This window comes from Drosophila erecta, unplaced genomic scaffold (assembly GCF_003286155.1).
Source record: "Drosophila erecta strain 14021-0224.00,06,07 unplaced genomic scaffold, DereRS2 tig00000126-arrow-pilon, whole genome shotgun sequence".
NCBI lineage: Eukaryota > Metazoa > Arthropoda > Insecta > Diptera > Drosophilidae > Drosophila > Drosophila erecta.
Genome location: NW_020825209.1, coordinates 5,126,680 through 5,150,840, shown reverse-complemented (window position 1 = coordinate 5,150,840; position 24,161 = coordinate 5,126,680). Strand labels below are relative to the sequence as shown.

Sequence of the window (24,161 nt, the reverse complement as noted above, 5' to 3'; positions counted from 1 at the left end):
TCAGCCAGGCACTAACATTTATTGGCAATATTTATTCATCACCCGCCTACCCACCGGATAAATCCGAGTGTCCTGGCCCATCAAGGACATACTTGTTTCTGTTGCCACATAATATATTTTCGGGTGGAATGTTTATTCTGCCTCTGAATGGCAGCTTTTACGAATAAATTTTGTTTAGTTTAGCCAAGGACGCTAGAATAATAAGATGCGTAAGGGCCACAAATAATAATAATAATAATAATATAATAATAATAATAATATAATATAATAATATAATAATAATATAATATAATAATAACATAACAATAATAATAATAATAATAATAATAATAACAAATAATAATAATAATTTGCACTGATAAATATACTAAATAAATAAAAAACTTCATATGCAACCTGTTTATTGCGAAATTGAATTCTTGGGACCAGCGCACCTAAGCACCTAATCACCTAATCACTGCCTTATCATATTAAGGCAATCCAAAATTCGAGTTTTGCCAGAGTGCCCTATAATTCCCAACTGGTTCTAGCCAGGACTGTAAGGCATGTCTTCAAATTTAGAGCCGCAAAATAGTGCAAGTAATCTGTCTTACAGGTGAGTGTGAATGTGCAGTGAATGTAGTGTATGTAGTGTATGTACCGATGTATGTATGTATGTATGTATGTATGTATGTATGTATGTATGTATGTATGTATGTATGTATGTATGTATGTATGTATGTATGTATGTATGTATGTATGTATGTATGTATGTATGTATGTATGTATGTATGTATGTATGTATGTATGTATGTATGTATGTATGTATGTATGTATGTATGTATGTATGTATGCATGTATGTATGTATGTATGTATGTATGTATGTATGTATGTATGTATGTATGTATGTATGTATGTATGTATGTATGTATGTATGTATGTATGTATGTATGTATGTATGTATGTATGTACGTATGTATGTATGTATGTATGTATGTATGTATACATGCATGTACGTATGTATGTATGTATGGATGGATGTATGTAAGTAAGTATGTATATAGTATGTGTATGTGTTACTTCCACCAAGTAGTAAAAATTGATTACCCTACACTGAAAGGGATATATATTTTTATGTTTATTCGTATACAAAGTATATGTTTATTCATACAAAAAATTGAAGTTATGGAGTTTGGAACTTCAGCCTTGGGACATTTCTTGTTTTTTTTTAATTTCTTCAACATCATAACATAAAAAAAAATGACAAAAAAAATACTCTACGAGTAACGGGTATAAAAATGAAAATCCAGTTACCACTCGAGTAAAACTTGGCAATTTGTTTACTGTTGGCCATGTCAGCTGCTTACGAGTACATGCATAAAATGTGGCAGGTACTTGGTTTTGCCGTCAGCAGACTTACTCACTTTCTTCGTCACTTCAGAAATCCCGTTACGAGTGTTGGGGAAGGTGGAAAATGCCGGAAAAGTTGCCCACCCACGGAAACTTGTCCCCTGCCAAGCAAGTCTTACAATTCATTTGGCTGCTAATTGTTTGTCGAGCGTCTTTTGGCAGTTCCTTTGCTGTTTTTCCGAGCGGAGTTCATTACTCAAGTTCCCAAAAAAATTCGAGGGCACTCAGTTAGGGAGTGTTCCCACAAAAAATTGGCATTGCTTAAAACAAGCATTTCATTTCTAATTTGAAACTTGTTTGCTGCTTGCGGGAAAACCATCATTTGTCACATGTCGTACTGCTTCACAGATTTCCGCTGTGCCCCATTTAAAAATAAATCCCATTTTAGGGATTGTATTTGCAAAGGGCAAGAATGGCTAATTCAATCCAGTGAAATTGAATTCAGCTTACCGCACACATTTCCAGGAATTGCTGTCACTTTGTAAGTAATCCGCAAATTTAGTTAAGCTCTTGCAGAACTTTCGCATTCAGAATTCATAATTCACTTGCCAAACTACCGCATTAATATTCACTGGAATTGGCAACTTTCACTGGCCATCACGGCACCAAGCGTACATATATCTGGCTCTCGGTTTTGGCCAAGTTCCCTGCCGAAACTCCCAAAGTTCGCAAGCTGCAGCTGCAGCTGCAACGACTCACTGCCACATTCACTGCCGGATCTGTCTAATTAATTTTCGGGTGGCTGCCTCGCTGCCCTGCCCCACCATTATTATCCTGTCCCTCTGGGGACTCTGGACTTACTGTCCAGTTATCATAAGCTGACATGGACGATGTCCAGGCATGGGGCACAGATGTAATTACTGACTACTGACTTTGGTGCACAGGCCCCGAGTGAAATAACACGATTTTCGCGGCACCATTAGGGGCAATGTCCTTGGGAGAGATGCCTCATGTGCTCACTAGTGAAACACTAATTCCCAGGCTACCAAACCGAATTATTGAAATATATTTGTTTAATATATATAACTGCGTTCTCTAGTTTTCGAAGAAATGTAAAAATATTAAAAATATATGCTATAAAAAATAATATATAAAATAAAAATATAAGCTCAATTTTCGGCATCACTGTAAAGAGGGTGAAAGTGGAGAAAGGGGCATCGGAAAATGCAATTTTCCACAAACAAACAAAGCTGCGTGTGTGCCAACTGAAAAGTTATTTAAAACACAATGCAGCATTGAAGAATTTTGGAATGGAAACGGATAGGGGTTACGCGTGAAACTCATGTGCTGCGAAATTCCGCGCGCATTTTCCATTTTCCGAGCCAGGCTTCGCAAACTTTTGCCAAAAGTCGCAAATAATTTATCAAAATGCGGAGAGTGGAGGAAGCGCACCGCTGAACTGGCAAATGTCACTTAAAAAGTTTCGTTTCAATTCTGGCTGGCGGTAATACTGTTTCCTGCTTCCCAGGGCTTTTCAGCGAAAATCTTAATTGAGACAGACAGCGGCGGGAAATGTGAGGAAAACTGCATTGTCGCCATCGAAATGTGGGCGTTGGCCAAATGTATTTCATGCAACGCACATACCCTCTAAATGTCACTCAAGATGCCACATCGAGCAGGTGATTGGCAGTCGGAAAGGTCCTTTGATCGGGAAACATGCCATGCACTTATTGTTTAAGTTTGAAGCGGAAGCCATCCAGTCAACATTTTGGCCCAAACATCCAGCTCAGTCAGTTAGCACAGCTTAAAAATAATTGTTATTGGAGTTGGAGTTGTTATTCAGTTGGGAAAATAATGTAGGCTAAATTATACTGACAATTCCGACTAATTTACTAATTGCGCAATCAGAGTTATTGGCAAATACTCCCACATAACTCGACAAATGCATAATGCGATGCACAGCCGATTTATTTGATTAATTCAATTTTAACAAGAAAATGGGCAGAATATTTGCGTAGAATGAAAGCTGAAATCAACTGCTTGAAATGTTTAAGCTTGTGTAAGCTGCTTGTTCGATTCCCACCGGATTGAGCATAAATGCAGGGTTATCCTTCCGGTTGCACTCCCATCCTCGATGACCTTCAACTTCAATGCCTCACTTCCGGCCGGGCACCACCCCCCCACCCACCGCTTTGTGTGACTTCAACAGGGCTTTTCGGGAGAACCCAGCTGGCCAGGAGCACTTCGACCTTGTCCAGGACAGGCCTTGGCAAGTGGCTGCTATCTGGGTGACTGGTGTCCTGGCAACAATGTCCTGGCATCGGTTCCTGACAGTTAGTCAGTGTCAGGCCGTGATTCCGCCGCTCCCGTCGCTCCCGCCGCTCGGGCCCGAAGATCCTGTGATTTATGCGCCCCTTTGCATATGTCGCCGCCATTCGGTCACGTCGGAAACGCTGCCAGGACACACAGGATATACATATACACGTCTCCATGTTATGGGTAAGTGTATGTGCCTTCGAAAGGGCAAAAAGAGCCGCAGATAGGCCAGACAACCAGACAACCAGACAACCAGACATGTGTCCCTCCCAGCCCTTATTTATGGCAGCATTTCAGTTGGCCGTTAGTGTCCTTTCCCCAAAAGGACGGCCAACTTCAGTTTCCTGTTATGAAAACGTGCGTGCCTCGTAAACAACAGTGCCATTATAATAAACAAACTGCCCGTACACAGAAAAGCATGGAAATAGTTGCAGAACATATTATCCTAAATGGGATTTAAAAGTGTTGATAGGTTTCACAGCAAAACTTTCTGAAGCCCCAAATAATATTTAAAGCGCAACTTGTGCCTTTTAAGTAGTAAATAAATGTACAAATCATGCAATATTTTTATTAAATGTACAATAAATTCATTGGTTAGAAATGCACGAGTGGATCGAATATAAAATATATGTTTCGAAGCTTGCCAAAACTAACGAACCGACTTTACGTATTAGGTAGTAAAATCTTATAGCATATTGTGCTATTTTTAGCCCTGTTTATGCGTGTGTGTTTTCCTGCCTTTTCTCATTAACGCAAAGTCGAAGGAAAAGCGGAAAAATCTGTGGCTTGGGGTGCTGGGAAGCTTCACATCATTTTCGCGCTGGCAAAACTTGCCCGACGAGGTTTTCTTTATATATAGCAACATAAACAACAAGGACAGCGAGTGACGTCAAAGTGCTGCTCAAACTGTGCGACAGCGACATCCTTTTCGCTGCAAATCACGCGGCCAACAAGTGCCATCTTGGCAAGTTTCCGCAGTTAAAATGGTTAAACTAATTGATGAGGCCATTAAAATTGAGAAAAAGGCATCAAAAGTACAAGAAGGAAGCCCAGATAATACTACAGACATGCATAGTCGTCTTTTGAAAAGCAAAAAATATGTAGATACCAATTAAAATAAACCTTGGGGGTTGGAGAAATGCCCTCCCAATGGAATTAATTATGGCGCAGGGTATTCTGTAATCAACTCGAGCAATTTTAAAATAACAAAGAACAAGTGGGCGGGAGTGCAAGGAAAATCTTGACGGAAAAGTCGTTGCTTCAGGGGTGAAAGGGGTGAAAGCGGCTCTATTTCCCCTGCAGCTGAGACTCCTTGTCAGTCTGAAAAATGACATATTATTGAGTGACGTTGAGCTTGCAATCGGCTTGGGTTGAACTGGAAGAGCAAATGTCATAGCGTAGAGCCAAAAGAGCTGAACAATCAATTCACAGGGCTGGGCAAATCAAAGCCTTAGGATCTGACTGGAATTTTGGCCACTTCAATGGAATTCACATTTTCAGCAATTTTACATTGCGGTTTCCCCTAAATTTGCTGTTTCAGTGGACTTAACTAGGAAGAGCTGCAACCAGGTGGATAATTCCTGTCGCTCTTCAGCAAACACAATCACAAAGTCTTCCAAGTCCAAGGCGCTGTGCCTGTTGCACTTTCCATCTGCTTTTCCTGAAACTGCTGCGTCAGGAGCATGTGGCAGCTGTTTGCCCAACTGATTGCCGACTGGAATGCGAAAACGCAAACAATTGTTCAGCGTCAGCAGAAGATACTGTTCAATACAGATACGGACAGATAGACAGATAGGCAGATCCGGCAGATACAGAATTCGGGGGATTCAGAGGATACGGATACGGATATGGCGGATGGATGCGAGGCGGATGGTCGTCACACCGAAGGCGAAATAATGAATGTTTAGCCAAAGCGGCGACGACAAACAAGAGAAATGTGCTTTTGTGCCGCAGAAATCCTTTTCAATATCCTGTTGTTGTTTGTTAGCAAGGGGAGTTTTGTTTTTAGAAGCAACTCGTATTTATTCGCTAGTTATATTATTTAATTATTTGCTACTTTAAGTGCTTTGTTTGTTTTACAAGCCATTTTCAACTTTCCTAATAGTTTGTTATCATTCGAGATTATGTCCAAGTCCGAGTCAGCCATAAATGCATTTTCACACATTTTCCTCCGCTTTTGCTTTGCAAAAAAAGCTGGGCACAGCCAAATACATGGCCGAAATATTTTTTGGTCTCGTGCGCTTTTTTGCTTGTTTGCTTGTGATTTTGTTGGCCATGTGGAAAAGTTATGAGGCGCCGCGAGGGCCAAGCACACGCACACATCCTGAGGAAAAGGGATGGCCAGGCCTCAAGGATTTGACGCTCTGCTGCCTGCGAAAAAGCAGAGGATCTGGAAAAACGGGCAGAGCGACGGCCTTGCATTAAATCGCATTTTCACCCAATTTCCCAATAAGTTCGCCAGTGGATTTGTGGCCACAGCGGAAATCTATTACGTCCAGCTTCCACTCTGCCGTCAGCGAGTGAAATGGATATGTATCTGTGGGGTTTAATCAGTGAGGCCTAATGAATATTGAAGACCGTGGCTGCGAACATGGCAATAAATGCGCATATATACGCATTATGACCTGTCCAACATGGTGATGCATGGTTAAAAGGCCAAAAGGCCACAGGCCAAAAGGCGTTTTGACCCAAATTATGGTGTTGCGGCCAAAGTGAAACCCATTAACCAATGCCAGAATGGAATTTAGGCAGCGATGGTGGACTTTGGCGTGGTTTCATCCGGAAGCGATTTGTGCACTAAATCGGCAGCCTGGAATCGGTAATCTGTCATTTATACCACTTTCTTGCCAACTTAAAATCATCCAGAAGCTGAAATGATGGAAAACCTCGAATATCTCAAGTAAATCAAGTAAATTAATAATAGAAAGATATCATCAAGCCTGCATGGATTTTATAAATATACATTTTAACATGTGTATCTTATTTTGAGCCAAACCAACGCACGTTCTAATTATTCTTTGCCTTAAACAACTGGATCATTTTCGCATTGATTTTCCCTATCACATGCCTCTCCCATTATTTTTGCAATTCGATGAGTTGCCAGGACGAAACAACAGAATTTCTTTGGGGTTTTGTCCTGTGGTTCCGATCACTTTGCCGTAATCAAAGCCACGCCCCAGAAAGTAGGCTTTAATTTATGCTGCTGCGGCAGCCGAGGAAATCAGAGATGTGTTGGCCACTTTAATGGCTGCATTTACGCCCACAATTGAAGGACGGAGGGCGTGCCAGCTGCTGTGCTTGGGCATAATTAAAAATTGCATACATACTCGATTTTAATTTGATTTCGCCCGGCGACAATTGCATCTCCGCCAATCTGCGGCTCCAATAAGTGGCTAAATGGGGAATGCTCTTTTCCCATTTCCCATTTCCCGCGACCAAGCGGAAAACCAACTCAAAGGGAAATTTATTACATTGTGGATGGCCTTTCTATTTTCTCTTGCCATCTGAAAAGTTTCAGGACTGTGCTTAAATAGTTCAAAAATCCAATATCATTGGGCACAATGTCTGTGATATTTAGGGAGCAATGGTAAATGTTTGGTTTTTCGAAACACCTAATTCGATTTTGCACAATATGACGGCGAACTTTGATTCCGCCTCATTTGCATTTGCATTTCATTTCAGTTCAAATCAAAGAGCAAAAAGCCTGGGAATCCGAGCCGCCGCAAATTGCATTTGCCAGTTACAATGGCCGACAGATACATTCGCATCTCGACCTGATGGCATATTCAATTTCAATTTCAACTTCCATTTACATTTAACATTTCCATTTAAATGCATAAAATCTGGGCCCGGAACCCACAAGCCCCCTAATGTGCTGCATGCCCCACCTGTCCTGCGATTCTCCGACCAAAAATCTCCGTATCTGGGTCATGCCCCCAGCTTGTTTGGGTTCGCCCCATTTTTCCACGGTTTTTGTTGCAATAAATTGCTTAAACATGAGCCCCTGACCACTGCGAGGATTTAAAGCGAAGGGCGTTTTATTTTTTGTACTTTGAGAGGCTTGGTGCTGCTACAGAAAGGGCTCTCGAAATGCCTCGTATTTCCATCGTATTTTCCTGGCTAATGAAGGACATTCGGTTTCATCTGAAAGCTGCATGGCTGGCATCAGTCAGTTATTAAAAACGGTCTCAAGTTGAAAGATTGAGTGTATAGACTGAAATAGGGAATGGAAATGGCTGCATGTTTTCATCACTTTTCCCGAGCGTATCTGGGATTTATGTATCTTTCCCCTTTCGCATCGCAGTTCCATCTGCAAACTCTGCAGCTAAATCAATGCGCTCCCGCTGATGACGTTAATCACTTCGAAATGCGGTCAGCGCGATGGGCGGCGGGGGCGTGGCTAATTGCGACTGCGGAACATAAATCCAGCAAGAAGAGGCAGCCCGAGGAAGGGGAAGGGGCTGCTATAGTAATCGCAATAAAGGGAGGGAAGTAGGGTGGCAAGATGACTGGCACCCCGCTCGGCCGGAAGTGCCCCCCGTTTTTTCAACTTCCGCTTCGGCGCCCCCAAAAAGGCGCGGAAATTCAAAGCAGCCTCGCTGAAGAGGAAGGCCAAGCCAAAGCCAAAGCCAAAGTTAAACAGCAAGCGGAGAACTAAACAAATAAAATGGCATAAAACTGGGGAGAGTCGGGCGCTGCAGATGCTGTCATGCATGCGGAAGTGATGTCAACAGTGTGTGCCGCCTGAAAATCTGCATTAAAAATGTCGAAAAATTACTCAGCCAAAGTTAGGCGGTGAGGGGTGTGCGGGAAAGTGTGTGGGGGGGGGGGTTGTATCAGAAAAGGTGCTAGAGCTCAAAATTGCTGGAAATTTAAATGCAAATTCTGCGGTCGGTTGGTCACGTTTTGCTGCAAAGCAAACATCAATTTAAAATTTAAAACCGTTTACATGGGGATTTATTTATTTAGAGCCCCACAATAATTGATAATTACTTATGCAGCAACATAAAGCAGACACAAAATGCTAATTGCTCTGATTAACTTTGCAGCCAACAGGCAAAAACTGATGACTAACTTTAAAATAGCACCACACAAATTCGGCAAGAACACAGTTTCAGAGTCACGTTTTGGGGGCCAGCCAAGCCCAGTTTGAGCGCCACTGGAGCGGAGCCAAGTGAAGTGAAGTGTACTTGAGTGATGTGGCCCAGTGCCAGGAGCGCTGGCTAAGCGATGGGAGTCACTTTCTGGCAGAGCTCGTCACCAATGCCAGAATGGCCTTGATAAATGGCTGCCAATGGCAGAGGCCACTAAAAATGAGTAAAGATTACTTAAGCAGTGGTTTTTTATCGATGCCGAACCAGTTTCACCATGGAGCAGCCATACAACTTGCAGCTGCAGCAAAAGGAGTTTGATCTTTGCGCTTAAATGTGATGCCTAGTCTACAGTTTCTATAGCTGTAGTTGCACTCCACAATATCGTTTATTTGATTACTACTTTGAACAGTGCAGCAGCATGGAAATGAATACGTGTATTTTACAGATTTATAGGTAGTAAAAAGGGAATTCCCATTTGTTTAACCAACTGCGGCCTCAAGCGCGCTGCTCATTCCACATGCGTTTGCCGTAGACGGGAATATCTGTCCAGGTGTCCTTTAAGTCCTCCAGCGAGAGAGCGTCCACATAAACAGCGCCCAACTTGACCTCCGTGCTCGACTCCGCTGGCCGCTGGCACTTCACGCCGATGTCCTCCACCCGGACGGGTCCATCGAACTTGACCAGGTAGTGGCGCATCTGCCAGCGCGCCGCCAAGGATCTGCTGTCCTGCTGCAAGCGAGAGCGGCCGCTGGGCAGGTCGCCTGCGAGGGGGGATAGGTAGCAGCGTTGTGGAGCGACAATGGAGCCGGTGTAGTCGCCGCAGAACAGGTACAAGTCCTCGTCATTCCTGCGCAGCGGTGTCACCCGCACGAGCAAGTCAAAGTTGGGGGCCACGGCGTCATCGTCGATCTTGAACACATAACTCACGAGCAGAACGCCGAGGGGCAGCTGGAAGTCCGTGACGAAGAGCCGGAAGGCCCGCTCGTAGTTGGTCATTAGCAGGGAGCAGCCGCCCGAGTAGGCCTCGTCGAAATGATGCACTGCATTCCTGTCCAGCGGCACCGAGGGCTGCAGCGATTGCAGCGACAGATTGAAGAAGGGCCTGTCCGCGGCCGAAGTCCTCCAGCCCCGCTCGAATTTCAAACGACCGGAGCCCACGCAAAAGTCCGTGAAGAAGGGCAGCGAGCTGTACGGATGCGTTGCCAAAGTGGGCCAAATGCGAGCCCACCACGCCTCGTTTCTGGCCAAAAAGGACGCGTTCACCTGGTCGTCTCCGCGTGGATTGTGGATGTTGTACCCAAAGCGATTGAGGGTCTCGAAGGTCCAGCCGGGTGCAAAGATGCCCGCCGAGAAGCCGTTGCTCGCAATGAGCTCCATGGTCTCCAGGCTCTGGAAGCCGCCCCTGCGGCTCCTTCCGAACACATCCAAGCCCATGAAGACACGATGCCGCGGCGACTGCTCCTTCTTGGCCTGCTGGGCACTCCGCTGCAAGTGCTCCTCGTCCCAGGCGTAGTTTATGAGCGTTCCATGGCTCTGCCGGAAGAACTCCGCGTTGCGGGCGTTCAGCTCGTTCTGCCACCGCAGATGACCGTCGTCCGTCACACTGTCGTACCAAAAGACACGTCCATGGGGCACACGTGACTCCGTGGCGGCCGTCAGTTCCCGGACAAAGCGGCTGGGAAAAGGAAAAGGGAAGCGGCATAATGCGATTATCAGCAAACGGTGGCCATTAGTTGGGATTAGGTTCGGCGCCTAATGAACCTACTTATTACCATCTGTAATTGGGAAGTGAATGTATTGAAATTTCACACGGATGTGTGTCTTCTGTGCTCCGCTGACTTGTGCAAAGTGCAATAGGTCAACTTGCTGGTGGTGTGAGTATAAAAGAGCTCGTTGTGCCTTCGACAGCTCATGATAGATTGAATTGGAGAAGCTGTTGATGAATTGGGCAGCTGGCAGAAGTTTGCTTCTATGGCGAATTTGATGTACAACCATTTTTCATGTAAACACTCACATTCTGCAGCTTTTACGAACTCCCAGCTTGCGAACGTATTTGAAAGGGGTAAGGAAGACCCTTTTTGGATGAGTACTCACTATAGACTGGGCATTTTGCCCTGGGGAACAGGCACCTCCACGTTGACCAGCCATCCCTCGAAGCCGAAGTGCTCGCAGAGCCGGGTTAGGGCCTCCACGGTGCTCTCGACACTCTCCTCGCTGGCCAGGAACTCGTCCAGGCGTGTGGCAGCCTCCACGATGAACGTGCCCACCACCGGAACTCCGTGGCGATGGGCGGCATTCAGCCAACCGCAGGGCGGAATGGTCACGTAGTCGTGGCTGAAGTAGCAGAAGTAATCCACGGCTGCCCAGTGCACGAATCGATAGTCGTCGTACTTCTGGGAGCTGTGAAAGTGCCTGAAGAAGTGCAAAAACCATTAAAGACTTCATTTTCGGACCTCTAACGAGCAATGTGGAGCACACAGACTCACCGATCCTCGAGGTAATTGCCCATCATGTCGTGGCAGACGAGCAGCTCCCTGCGATTATCCTCGGTCACCTGGCGCCGGCTGCTGCCCACGAAGTCCGCCTGGCGGTCCAGATAGACGGCTGCCGCCCGAACGCCGGTGTCCAGTGGCTGGACATACTGGCGCCAGTCGATGTCCCGGCTCCGCACCCGGAACTCCAGCAGCTGGCGGTTGTCCTTGATGGACTCCGCCTCCAGTTGGGCTGCAAGGGCGGGGGATATGTGAGGCTCACGTCGTAGGGACATTACTTCCAAGATCTTTCCGCGGATGCGAGCCGCTCGAGGGCTCAGTGGACAATGGAGAATGGCGAATGGCGAATGGCACAGCAGTACGCTACTAGCTAATCTCTGGCAAATGTGTTTGTATATCTCAAATATTCGCGCTTCGCCTTGAAATGGCAATGGGTGGGAGTATGTGGGCTGAGCCGCACTGGGAAAAAAAGAGTGTCGATTTCAAATTTACTTGGGTAGCAGAAGAGATCCAAAACTTGCATGGACTTCAAGTACCTAAAAAGGAACATGTTGCCTTTAAGGGTAATTGTTTTTTTTTATTTATTATTTCCTGTGCTAATAAATTCTGTAATTCCCTGTAATGAAACGCTTTACCCTTTTCGTCTGCAAATACCCATGAATTGTGAATTGTGCATAGTGAATTTTGTAACCCCACTACCAACTACCAAGTCAAGTTCTTCCTTCTGCCCATTTTGGAATAGGCACTTAAAGTTTTTCACTGAATTCGTCGCGGTCAAACTAGCGAGCTGGTCAGTATTTCCGCCAGATAAATGCAATGGCGATTAAATGCAGCCGCTATGCAAATTGTTGCTCCAATTAAATAATAGTATCCATGTCATGGATATACGAGTGCCGAGCATATTTTTTGAAGATCTAAAGTGCAGTTCGAAAAATCAACGTTCTGAATTCTATGATTCTACTCAATGCAAATGAATATTAAGTTTCCTAATTAGCAATGTATATGTTATGTATATACTGCTGCCATTTAAGAGCTAGAGATAGTGGGGAAATTAGCCATCTTAATGAGCTTTTGCAGCAGCAGTTTAAATACCCGGGCAGCCATTTAATCAGGGGTTAAGTTAACCCCAAACCGCCGGCGACGTCCACTGCACTTAATGCGCGGTTAAATGATGGGCAAGCGCTTTATTTTCATTACCAAGCAGGAGTTTCCCTTAAAGTCCGCAATTTTCCGGGAGCAAAGCGAAAACAAATGATTCAGCAATCGCCCTTATCGCCGGTGCTCCAAACTCCCGACTTGGTGCTTTTGTGTGGCACAATTTTTGGTATGGCAATGCATTGCGTTTTTTTGGGCATGAATTATTCAAGTCGAAAGCCAAGTTAAAGCCACTTTACTAACGGGCTTCGGGTTTTGGGCTTTGGGCCTGGTCAAAAGCGACCTTCGCACTCATTTCGATTGCAGTTGCAGTTTCCGAATGTGCAGCTATGCAAACGGAAGGATGCGCTTCCTGTTGTGTTTGCTGCTGCACTGCGAGAAAATACCGCCCCACATGAAGGGGTCTCACTACTTTTGAATGACAGAAATGCACCTCTCTTCGAGGAAACATTTTACATAAAGCCTACCTTATTTAAAAAATATAAATAGAAAAAAACTTTAATAGGAAGTGGTATCTCAAGTATCTCGAGCTTTCTTTCGAATGAACAAATTATCTTTTCTCTGCTCAGTGTTATTATTTGAAAACTTGTATTTATTTAACTTATGGATGCGGGCCTATTTGTTTTTCCCAGTGTGCTTGGGCGAAACTTTCTGCAACTGAAGCAGATATGGCAGGGAAAAGGACGACAGGCGTGGCGTTTTCATGCAATCTGTGTCTGGGCGTAACTTTAATCTATCACGGATGCCCGGATATGGATTCTGGCCAGGAACAGACGCTGCATACGAATGATCCGAATGGCTGGTCACTATCTTCGCTCAGAAGAAGGGGAAACCCCCAATTGCACACTCCAAAAAGGGGAATGAGTAATAGAGCTTCAAAGATAAGGCTGTTGTTATTAACTAGCAAACAGTAAATAGTTCAACATACTTCATAGAATACTTCTAATGTAAATACTTCATATACTTCGATTAAATGAAACGTTTTTTGTGAATATCACTGTTCCGTAAAAATACACGAAGTCCAAAAGGGACGGATAAATGTGAAAGGGAGCAAGAGAGATGGACTTACTGCATCTACAGGTGCTTATGTCGTGGCACTTTTCCCGTTGCACTGTCTCTTTCTCGCACGCTTTGCGCCTTTTCTCTTCCCCTTCCCCATCGCCTTCCTTCTTCACGGCATCCACTTCTTCTTCTTCTGCTGGAATGCCGGTGACTTTGTCATTTTCACTCTCTATTTCATTGTTTTCCATCACTTTGCTGCTGGCTTCCAGTACTTCGGGCTCCAAATTATCCATCTAACACGTTTTAACAGTTAATTTTGAGCAAACTGCAGTTTTTGCTAAGCAACAAACAAATCGGCAAAAGCTAATATTTTTATTTACTTCCAGCAGCTGACAGCATTGTGTTCAGTGATGTAAAACGGGGAGAGCAGTGCTGCAAAACACTGCAGAGCGCGAACATTTGTATGGCACAGAAAAATCTTTAGCAATGGTTTTGCTCTAATTTCGTTTTCTCTTCACTAATTCTAGGTCCTGCTGGCGCCACCCAACGCCCTTGAGCACAGCGAAATGCGCCAGCACACATAAATCGCAATTAAACAAGGACAAGCAAATTGAAAAACACAAGGAGAAACGCAGTAAAATATTCGAATCTTCCCTGCAACAGCAACAAATAGCCCATAGAAACTTGGCTGGCCAGCGAGCCAAGTGGTTATTTATTGCTTGGACAGAACTTTTCGCAAAATGCCAGCGGGTCGAGTGGCTGGCAAGGCCGGCTACTCCAATCACTACTACAATGGTGAGTTCTCGGCTGGGTTCGTTTAACTTAACTTGGCCTAACTTGTCTGGTTTCCCCAGGACGCTCCTACGTGGGCATCAACGAGGAGATCATGTGGGTGAGCATCGGCATGGGCGTGACCATAGTGCTCCTGATCACGATCGCCCTGTGCTACATTGCCCGGGAGAAGTGCCAGAAGAGGCAGCGGGAGTACTACGTGACCGCATAGTCGTTGTACGCGGCCTGCCAAACGACGGAGCAGCAGGGGCATGCCCGGGATCAGGTCATGGGCATGGAGGAGGGTGCTGGCCAGCCGGAGAGCGGGAGCGGGGGCGGCAATCCCGAGGCAAGTGCCCAGGGAGATCCCCCACCGCCAGCAGGATCACTAGGCGCCGTCACCGTCATGCATTGGTCTGTGGTTGACATCTGTGCCCGCAGCTGGGGCTGACATGCCAATGGATGCGAAATGAGAGTAGCACACCCACCCGCCAGAACACAGAGCCACCAGTCCATTCCACCCGCACCACCCACCAGAAACCAAAAACCAAAAACCCACATTCTCTATAAAAACCCACAAGCGCTTCGCTGCCCAAGGCACTTGAATGCGTGGAACTATTTTTTTTTTAATTCGTCGAATGTCGCACGCGAATCTCGTTGTAAGCATATTATATTTAGAGAAAGTTACTTTAAAATACAAACGTGTTACTGAATTTGCCAAATATGAAATATATTAATATACAATATTAAATACAAGGCACTTGTGTGTTTTGCTGAATTCAACTCAAGAAGTTGAAGTTAAAGTTAAAAAAAATAGAAAATGTTCTATTGTGCAATTAAAATTTCGCGCTCTGCCGTCTTTTTTCCCTCGGGTGGCAGCGCTGTCTGATTGCTATGGGCAGCACTGGCCCGCTAACAGCTGACGCTTGCCGCTCGCTGTGAATGGCAAGCGAAGAAGAAGAGACGCGCACGTTTTATTGAATTCGTTATTATTTACAAAAGTTTCGAGCAACAAATGTGCCAAAATGGTGGATAATATATCGCTGAATGTTACGGTGCAGCCGTCGGCCCGGATAAATAAACAGGTGAGTGCCTTGGCCGAGTTATTCAAGTGATGTGCATAATTTGTTTGATCAATTTCAGAAACCGCCTTTGCAATCGGCTAAAAAACGTGCTCAGAAATCTCAGGATTTCGACTTTCAATTCAATGTGGAGAAGCCCAAAGTCAAGGCAATCGTGGTGCGCAGAAGGGCGCCTCCTTCGAAAGTGGAGCCCACGAGTTCCGGCGTCTCCAATGCCACCAAATCCCCGACGCCCTCAGTTCCGGCCACCAAATCCACGCTGCCCGCTCTCCCCGCCGCCTCCAAATCAAATATATTCAACGAGGATCTTATGTTCAATGTTGGCCCCTCGAAACCAGCGGCCAAGAGCGTTTTAGGCGACGATTTTATGCTAAATGTGACCACAAAGCCGGTGGCCACCCAGAAAGCCAAGCCGAAAATCACACGAGCCGAGAGGTTGGGCAAGAAACAGAGGCAGGGAAAGCCTGTGACGAAGCTCAGCGAGGAGCAGATCACGCGGGCGCTGAAGAGCCACAAGAAGCCCAGGAATCCCAATCAATTACCCACGCCCGGTGACCTTTTCCGGGCTCAACTGGAGGAGGAGAGGCGGAAGAGGAGGCGAGAAGCGGAGGGATTGGGAGAAGAGGATCGGGCAGCCAGCGGCGATGAGGAGGAGCCGAAGGGCAAGTCAGGAGAGGGATCTTCGAGGGGAAAAGTCAGTTTAAATGGGAGAAGGCCGCAAAAATCATCAGATCGTGAGGAGTCAGCTGAATCCGGCGAAGAATCCGCTGCATCCGATGACGAACCAGATGAATCCAGTGCAGAATCCCCAGCTGCAGGAGGGGAGCCCAAAAAAACGGCGAAGAAGCCACAGAAAGCTGAGGAAACCTCATCCCTCAACCATTTTCGCACCAAGAAGATTGGCCTCTTCGACCAAAGCGACGTGGAGGCACTCAAGCAGCTGGGCCAAAGAGCAGTGAAGCCCGTCAAGGAGACCATCTTTACAGGCTCCAAAATATCCACCTTGGGACTGCATCCTCATGCTGTGAAGAACCTGGAGGACCTGCTTAGCATTCGAGAGCTGACCAGCGTCCAGCAGAAGACCATACCCGAAGTGCTCCAGGGCAAGGATGTGCTTGTACGTTCGCAGACGGGTTCGGGAAAGACCCTGGCATACGCACTACCTCTGGTGGAACTGCTGCAGAAAGAGCAGCCCAGGATTCAGCGGAAAGACGGTGTGCTGGCCCTGGTGATTGTGCCCACCAGGGAGCTGGTGATGCAGACATACGAACTCATCCAGAAGTTGGTCAAGCCGTACACATGGATAGTGCCCGGCTCCTTGCTGGGCGGCGAGAGCAGGAAAAGCGAAAAGGCCAGGCTGAGGAAGGGCATCAACATACTGATTGGCACACCTGGTCGTCTGGTGGATCACCTGCTGCACACGACCTCCTTCAAGCTGGCCAAACTGCAGTTCCTCATACTGGATGAAGCCGATCGCCTGCTGGAGCTGGGCTACGAACGCGATGTCAAGCAGTTGGTGGAGGCCATTGACAAGCAGCGTGCGGAGTGCGAGGACAAGGATCTTCCCCAGCTGCAAAGGATGCTGCTGAGTGCCACCTTGACCTCACAGGTCCAACAGCTGGCCGGCTTGACTCTCAAGGATCCCCTGTACATAGACAACAGCGATGAGGCGGCGAGTGCGGCGCTGAAGGGCAAGGATGGCTACCAAAAGGAGACCATAGAGGCCTTGCTAGAGGTGGACGACGGACTGGGCGAGTACCAGGAGGACGTGACGGGTGTGCTGAGTATTCCCGAGAACCTGCAGCTCAGCTATGTGGTGGTGCCGCCCAAGCTACGCCTGGTGGCCCTCTCCGCGCTGCTGGCCAAGGAAGTGGACGCCAGTCCCAAGCAGTTCAAGGCGATTGTGTTCATGAGCACCACGGAGATGGTGAACTTCCATCACGACATGCTGAACGAGGCGTTGACCAGGCGAGTTCTCGACGAGGAGGACGAGGCGGAGCAAGGCGATTCGGACGACGATGGCGACATACCCTTACTGCAGGGTCTGCGCTTCTTCAAGTGAGTTGCTTTGGTTGCTTTTGATTGCTTCTAATGGCTTTCTTCTTCCGCAGACTTCATGGCTCCATGACGCAGACGGAACGGCAGGGAGTTTTCCGTGGCTTCCGCGATTGCGCCAGCTGCGTCCTGCTGGCCACCGACGTGGTGGGTCGTGGCATCGATGTGCCCGACATAAAGCTGGTGGTGCAGTACACGCCGCCGCAAACCACCGCCGACTTTGTTCACCGCGTGGGTCGAACGGCGCGAGCGGGGCGAAAGGGCAGAGCGGTGCTCTTCCTGGCGCCCAGCGAAGCCCAGTTCGTGCGGCATCTGGAGAAGAAGCGCATCCGCATCCAGCAGGGCGACATGTACGCCTACCTGCAGACCCTGCTGCCCAAGGACGCTGAGGCCAGGACGGTGCAGGAGGCGGCCTCCAATCTGCAGCACAAGTTCCAGACGCTGCTCGAGGATGATCGCGAGCTGCACGACAAGTCCTGCAAAGGTAGGTGCCTTCATTTGGGCCACACTTTAGCTATACAACATCAATGATTTAAGTTACATTTGAAGCTTCTCAGTTTGTAACGAATCCGAGTGTAGAATGCATATCTTTGGCGTCGCTTTAAGCAATTTTCACCTCGTTAATGCGACTGCAATCAATACCAATTAATCATTCCATTACCACATACCACAAAAGGGCTGTCGGATTTTTCGTATTCCGAATATAGGGAGAGCCCCTATGTATCCCGTGCCATTGGACGAGTTCCCATGGCACTTACTTTTCCAATTGCCCCAACTCTGAGCCCTGGACAAACTAGCAATTTAATCCTTTCACCAAAGAACATTAACTTTGTAATTACGATTTTTACAACACTCGGGTGGCTGAATACAAAAAAGGCGCCGAGCCAAACGCACTCAAACTCCCTGCTATTTTTCCAATTATAAGTTGGAAGCCCGGCCACGCCCCCGCTCTTTTGACCGCCCCCAGCCGGCGCAGTTATCATCCACGGGGCAGCGCGCGTTAAAAACACAAAAATTATTTCATATTTGAAGTTAATTTCGATTGCGTGTCAAATGAATCCCCACTTCCGCTCCGCTCCGCTCCGTTCTGTTCAGTTGCGCTCCTTCGGAGACCTCCAACCAGTCCAACCAATCCGCCCAACTGGGCAAGTGGGCAGCAACCCAACCCACCCCCTCGACCACCGTCATCGCGGCAAGTGTCCACCAGCGACTTCTTTCAGCGCCCGATCCTTTTTCTGCCTTCGCTTATTGCCCATTTTATTTTATTTGCTTTTCAAAACGCGAGTGGGGGAGCTACCCTCTAAAACTGGTGAAAGGGGTATGTCAGGTCGAGGGATTTGTTACCCTATCTTATGATGGGAAAGGCGCTGAAGGTAGATTTTTAATTTGAGACTGATGGACAACGGTGAGCGTTGTGTAGAAATATTGTCATGATACTTTACAGGGTACCTCCACGTCTGCTAGCTGTGCATTTGCCTACTATTCTGCTGAAAATGTAATTGCAGCGTTGAAAAGGCTGGAAAAAAAGTTAATTAGATGTTACCAAGGCGCGTTTGAAGGGTTGAGTGGAATCCAGACGATGTTTTTCCCATTTTCCTGCAATTGAAACATAAAGGACTCGTAAAAGCGAGCGGCAGGCGAGTGGAAGCGATTCTAATCGAAAAGAGGCACCCAAAATGAATCATAAATGGGGAAAAGGCACCCAAAAAAGCAGGCAATCCGAATGAGGCAACTCCTTTGATGGCCGAGATGGCGACTGCGACTGCGACTCGAAACAGGAAACGGAAACTGAGCGAAATATCGCAAAACAATGGCAAAACAGCAAGATAAATAAAGGATGAATACAAGGATATATACATACGTGCGCACACACACACACACACACACACACACACTTATAAAGTCGAGAGCGAGAGTCGGTCAAAATGGCAACGCAAATTGCACTTAAGCGCCGAGTCAAGCGTCAAGACAGGAAGCCACTTGGCAAAACTTAAGAGCAGAGCGGCCAGAATGCCCGAAAGAGACGGCACTAGCCGGGCGAAAGAGACCGGGCGATACATCCGGAATGGGAGTGGGCAGGGAAGGGGGAAGGGTCCTGGAGGATGCAGTTTTCTACTGCTGCTGCTCTGCTGCGTCCAATCAAAAAGCCATTAAAAAGTATTACGCTTGAACAAAACTGTACAAAGGAGCAGATAAAAGGCAGCCAGCCAGAGAGAGACGGCAAGTGTGGGTGGGGTGTGCCGGGGAGGTGTGCGAAAGAGACGGGCAGTGCGGAGACAAACAGGCTGGGAAAGAGAGGGAAGAACATCTGCGACTGGCATTGCATCGGTAATTGAAACAATTTTCAACTCGGAATTCACTTTTTGTCTTCAGACTTCAGACTTCAGGCGTTTTAAAGTTTCGGTAGTAGTTCCTAACTGAAAACGAACGGGGAATGTGAAATGTTATCTACGGCAAGAAGATTATATGCCTGAATCTACTGGGGGAAGCTATATTTGAACCCTATTTATTGGTCTGCTCAATCAATGAAAGTACTAATAATCAGTCTTCCGAAAACATCTGTTTTTCAAACGCAGGATGATCCGCTGACATCCACTCTGATCCTCATAGTTCCCTTTTGACTTGCAATCATTCTTTGGCGTATTTGCACCCAACCCATTGTTGGCCATTATGCCGCTGAATGGAAAGAGTTCTGTTAATGCCTTTCGAAACTAAGCCCCTGATGACCCATAAGTCCCCCGCTTTAGGGCGACACCCCCGATTAGTGGGCATCGAGTGAGGAAATCCCATCGAGAGCCCTTCGTCTGGGGTTGGGAAATGGCAATGGCAATGGGAGGACTGAAAAACAATCACAACAATTTGCCACGCCTACACAAACCGCATGGACACGCGCTGAAGAAACAACCACAAAATCCGGAGGAGGTACATCCACTCCCACCCACAGCCAGAGAAAACCAAAAACCACCGAGACAATGGCATAAAAAGCCATTTTGTGTGGCTTCTGCGGTGGATTCCGCACACTCCCCGCCTCCAAACTTCTATCCCCGAAATGACATTTATTTTATTCGCCACTTCCGGCTGGCAGACGTCTCTAAACATCCGCTGTCGTCATACTTTTTGTTTGCCTAATGTCTGCCACTTGGCAGTAATCGCATTTGCGGCAATTAAGCCAGAACCAGAAAGCCCAGGGCTTGACTTCGAGACTTTGGTCCTTGGTGCTTTGCTGCCTTGGTCCCCAAAAAAGGACACTCGGCACTCTGAACGGGATGCAGGGAGCACTGCTGCGAGTTAATTGCCGGGGCAGGAACGTCTTTGCATCCATCTCTGCTGGGCTTGCCGCTCCTCATCCCTGTCCTCCATCAGTGCTTCCTGTTTTTCTGGGATCTGCCGCTGTCCCGGGGCTGGAGGATTCGGTGTGTGTGGCCGGGATGTGCGGCTTTTCGGTAGTCAATTACTAACTCCTGGGAACGGAAAGCAACTAGTTTATTAAGGCTAATTTAGCGGCTTGCTATGTGAAGAATGAGGCGCACAGAGTTGGCTTAGGAATATATTTAACTTGAAGCTTAGGCAAATAATTTCAGCTCCGATTTTTAAGAAGCAGCCATCTAATTTAAGCGATTACTTGCTAATATATTTAAAAATTGAAAAGTAATGGTGTAGAATAGAGAATGCTTTTACTTGCTGTTGATCGTTTGATAATTATTCCCTCTGATCTATTGCCATGTTACCATATTACCATATATTGATGTATGATGATATATGAAGGCAAAACTTGAGTCACCTTCTGCTGGTGCTCATTACTCTCCCGAATCCTTGACGTATCCTTGGAAAGGACTCGCACTCGCACTCGCATCTGTCTGGTTTCGTTTGTTTCGTCTTGTTTCATTTGGAAAGTGTCGTTCTTTGGGCATTTGCATTGCACTTCTCATTTCACATCGCATTTACATATCCCACTCCGCCGAGTGGCGAGATGCTTATCGGGGTAACAATTGCGGTCCTGAGTGGCTGCTCGGCTGCTCCGCTGTTCCACTGCTCCGTTGGTAATTTGATATCATTGTTGTATAATTCGGAATTGCCTGGCATAAGTGCTGCGTAATTAGCAAGGACATGCCCACAACAGCGAACCACAAGCGTGCACACTTTGTTCCCTGCACCACATACCACGGGCATGGTTGTATGGTTATTCCGAGCACAATGCCCGGGTCTATTGTGGATGTGATGTGAAATCCTTTGCTGACGCCGCTCATTTGTCATTTTAACAAATTTATTTTGTAATGAATGCGGCTCACACACAACAGGCACACACATCGCTCGGCACTTAAGCCAAGACATCAATTAATTCTAAAGGCATTAACATTAACATTAACATATCCGCCCTCTGTCAACTCCTCTCCCTCGCCCGCAGCCTTTGTGTCCTGGATGAAGTTCTACTCGACGTTTCCCAAGGAGCTGAAGCCCATCTTCAACGTGCGCATCGCCCACATGGGCCACTTCGCCAAGAGCTTCGCCCTCAAGGAGGCGCCCTCCAAGTTCGCCGCCCAGCACGCCGCCCCCAAGGCAGCCCCGCCCACCAACCGACTGACCTACACGGAAAGGTATGCACAATGGATATAGATTGTATATACCCATATATAGTGAACCAAAAGCAATTGTAATTCGACGAGTGCAACTAACCATTTGCATCCTTTGCAGAGATCCCGAGAAGATCCAGGCCCAGAAGCGGGCCAAGCGGCGATTCACGACGACGGTCAGCGGGGAGGTGCGGCAGCTGCAGCAGCGGGACGGAGGAGCGCAGAAGCCAGGAGCACCGCCATCCAAGGGAGGCTTCATGGGCGGCGGAGTGGGTCGCAGCAGCTTCATGAAGAGCCTGGGCAAGTCGAGGACGCTGAATATGTCCGAGTTCGACAGCGGACTGCCACCTGAGGGAGCCGCCAAGCGACGCAAGCAGGCGTAGGAGGAGCACTTGGAGCAGTTCAAGGACTTGGAGGGGAAAGTGGACCCAGTGCGGTCCGGATGGAGTTCCGAGCACTTTGCGGCTCTTTATGCGCGCCATTTTGCCTGTCCGCTGTGCCTGCTCAAGCATTTAATCGAAAAGAAAATTGCTCCATATATATTATATATATAAAGCCGAGTAAAAATCTAAGAAAACCCAAGGAGATGCGCTCATAAAAGTTTCATTTTTCTCAACTTTTAAGCCCGGACGTCCTGCGGGAAAAGTTGTGGCCGCCTGCCAGCATATTTTAAGCTTCCTTTTCATTTTTTTCCACTGTTTTTCCAACATTTATTTTTTTTTACTTGTTTTTGATCACTCGCCGTAATATGTTCGTTCATTTTTTGTGTGGAAAATATTAGAAATCCATTTTCCGCTCACTGCAGATTCATTCAGTTTTGAAAATGTCACCAGCGACGGCGGGGGGTCAAAGGTCGGCACGTGTTGCCTTTTTATGCAACTGAAGCGCATAATTCGTTGGACAAGGCATAAATAAATATCGCATACATATAAACACTGTACAAACGGCTTTCGCTTCTCTTCCCCGCCAGGACGCCAGGACGCCAGGACGCCAGGACACGTGGCCCAAACGCGGCTGCGGGGCGTAGGTATTATGGCCTTAATCGCCGCCCCTCGGCGCCACTGAAAGGACCCTAATTAGCCGCTCAGCGATTGATTTTTAATTAGGCCACTGGCCCACGCCTTCGTCCACATGTCACTCAAAGTCGAAGTCAATCAAGCATGTCGATTCCTAATTACGTGCGAGTGTCAACATATGAAATAATATTTTGGTATAAATGCGTCCATTAAAGGGAAACCCACCCCACCTCTGGGGCCTCACAAAATGGGTTCCTTGGATGGGTGGGCGTCCACTGGAGTCGAGGACTTCTGGTCATGCTCCTCCGCCAGCGTGGGCGTGGCACTATTGTTCCGGGGAAATTTATTTTTAATTATGTCAATATGCCGAACCGGAATCGAAACTTGAGAAGATGGTGTAGCTATTTGATCCAATTTAGTCGCGTTATAATGAAAGAAAATTTTACAGGTATTACATTTTTGCCAAGCATCGACCTTCTGAATTTCCCTTGAAAAACAATCCGTTTGTGCATCAGGACAATATTTACAATTAATTAGAAACAATAATCAATCTACCAACCAACATATCCAAATATCACTTTTCTAAGTCTGTAAAAAAGCTATGCAATCGTAGTAAGCTATACAAGAGTGTTATTTGTGAGGCAGTATTAACAATTATACCAAGACAATTATATAATATACAAGAGAGTTATTTGTGATGTGGTATTAACAATGCTAGCCACAAAAGCCCTTTGGATGTGGAGAACTTCAGCAAAAGTGATTTTTCTAACAGTTTCGTTCCCAAAACAAGTGCTTACAGCTTGGAAACATTTTTGATAATCGGCCTGAGTGGTTCTAGGGCATTAAGTTAGCATAATTAGGCGGAAATTACTGCTCCGATCACCAAATGCGATTGGCGTCCACTTAACGCCAGCCAATCGCGTAACGTAACCAATACTTTGGAGAACCAAACCGACAACTAGCACGAATAATTGTCACTTAGCAGGGGCAATCCCACTTCCACACTCACCATCCCCGAATGTCAATGGAAAACCCCCACATTTTCAGCTCCACCCCGTTGTCAACGCCATGGGCCACATTAGAGTTTTCCTTTTTAGCCCGACGACAAAAAATGCTGACAGCTGTTTTGGGTCGTACTTGCTGACGGAAAAGTGCCCGACCCGTGTACTTTTTATTTCAATAAAGGCGAGCTGGAAAACGGAAAAGCGGTGGAGGGAGGCTAAAATGGGAGCGAAGGAAAACATGCAACATTTGCACCTGACCAACCAACAATGGGCA

General features: G+C 46.8%; 3 protein-coding genes across 5 annotated transcripts; 2 read left to right on the top strand and 1 right to left on the bottom strand.

Moving 5' to 3' along the window:
- Positions 1-9,070: 9,070 nt before the first annotated feature.
- On the bottom strand, positions 9,071-13,729 carry LOC6550068 (cytosolic endo-beta-N-acetylglucosaminidase). Of its 3 annotated transcripts, none has more exons than XM_001977529.3 (4): positions 13,456-13,729; positions 11,226-11,463; positions 10,834-11,151; positions 9,071-10,414 (listed from the first exon to the last, which is right to left on the bottom strand). In XM_001977529.3, exons 1-4 carry the CDS (start codon positions 13,679-13,681, stop codon positions 9,235-9,237), a joined length of 1,962 nt encoding a protein of 653 aa, XP_001977565.1. In that variant the 5' UTR covers positions 13,682-13,729; the 3' UTR covers positions 9,071-9,234. The 3 variants fall into 3 exon arrangements, with proteins under 3 accessions (XP_001977565.1, XP_026838102.1, XP_026838103.1); XM_026982301.1 differs by having other exon boundaries at positions 11,226-11,690; positions 13,456-13,503; XM_026982302.1 differs by lacking the exon at positions 13,456-13,729 and adding an exon at positions 13,315-13,427 and having other exon boundaries at positions 11,226-11,690.
- A 37-nt stretch (positions 13,730-13,766) lies between these two features.
- On the top strand, positions 13,767-14,866 carry LOC6550067. Its single transcript, XM_001977528.3, has 3 exons — positions 13,767-13,849; positions 13,916-14,183; positions 14,243-14,866. The coding sequence occupies exons 2-3, from the start codon at positions 14,129-14,131 to the stop codon at positions 14,389-14,391; spliced, it is 204 nt and encodes a 67-aa protein (XP_001977564.1). The 5' UTR covers positions 13,767-13,849; positions 13,916-14,128; the 3' UTR covers positions 14,392-14,866.
- Positions 14,867-15,060: 194 nt separating this feature from the next.
- On the top strand, positions 15,061-22,452 carry LOC6550206 (probable ATP-dependent RNA helicase CG8611). Its single transcript, XM_001977526.3, has 5 exons — positions 15,061-15,244; positions 15,303-17,299; positions 17,353-17,780; positions 21,702-21,891; positions 21,989-22,452. The coding sequence occupies exons 1-5, from the start codon at positions 15,185-15,187 to the stop codon at positions 22,248-22,250; spliced, it is 2,937 nt and encodes a 978-aa protein (XP_001977562.1). The 5' UTR covers positions 15,061-15,184; the 3' UTR covers positions 22,251-22,452.
- Positions 22,453-24,161: the final 1,709 nt, after the last annotated feature.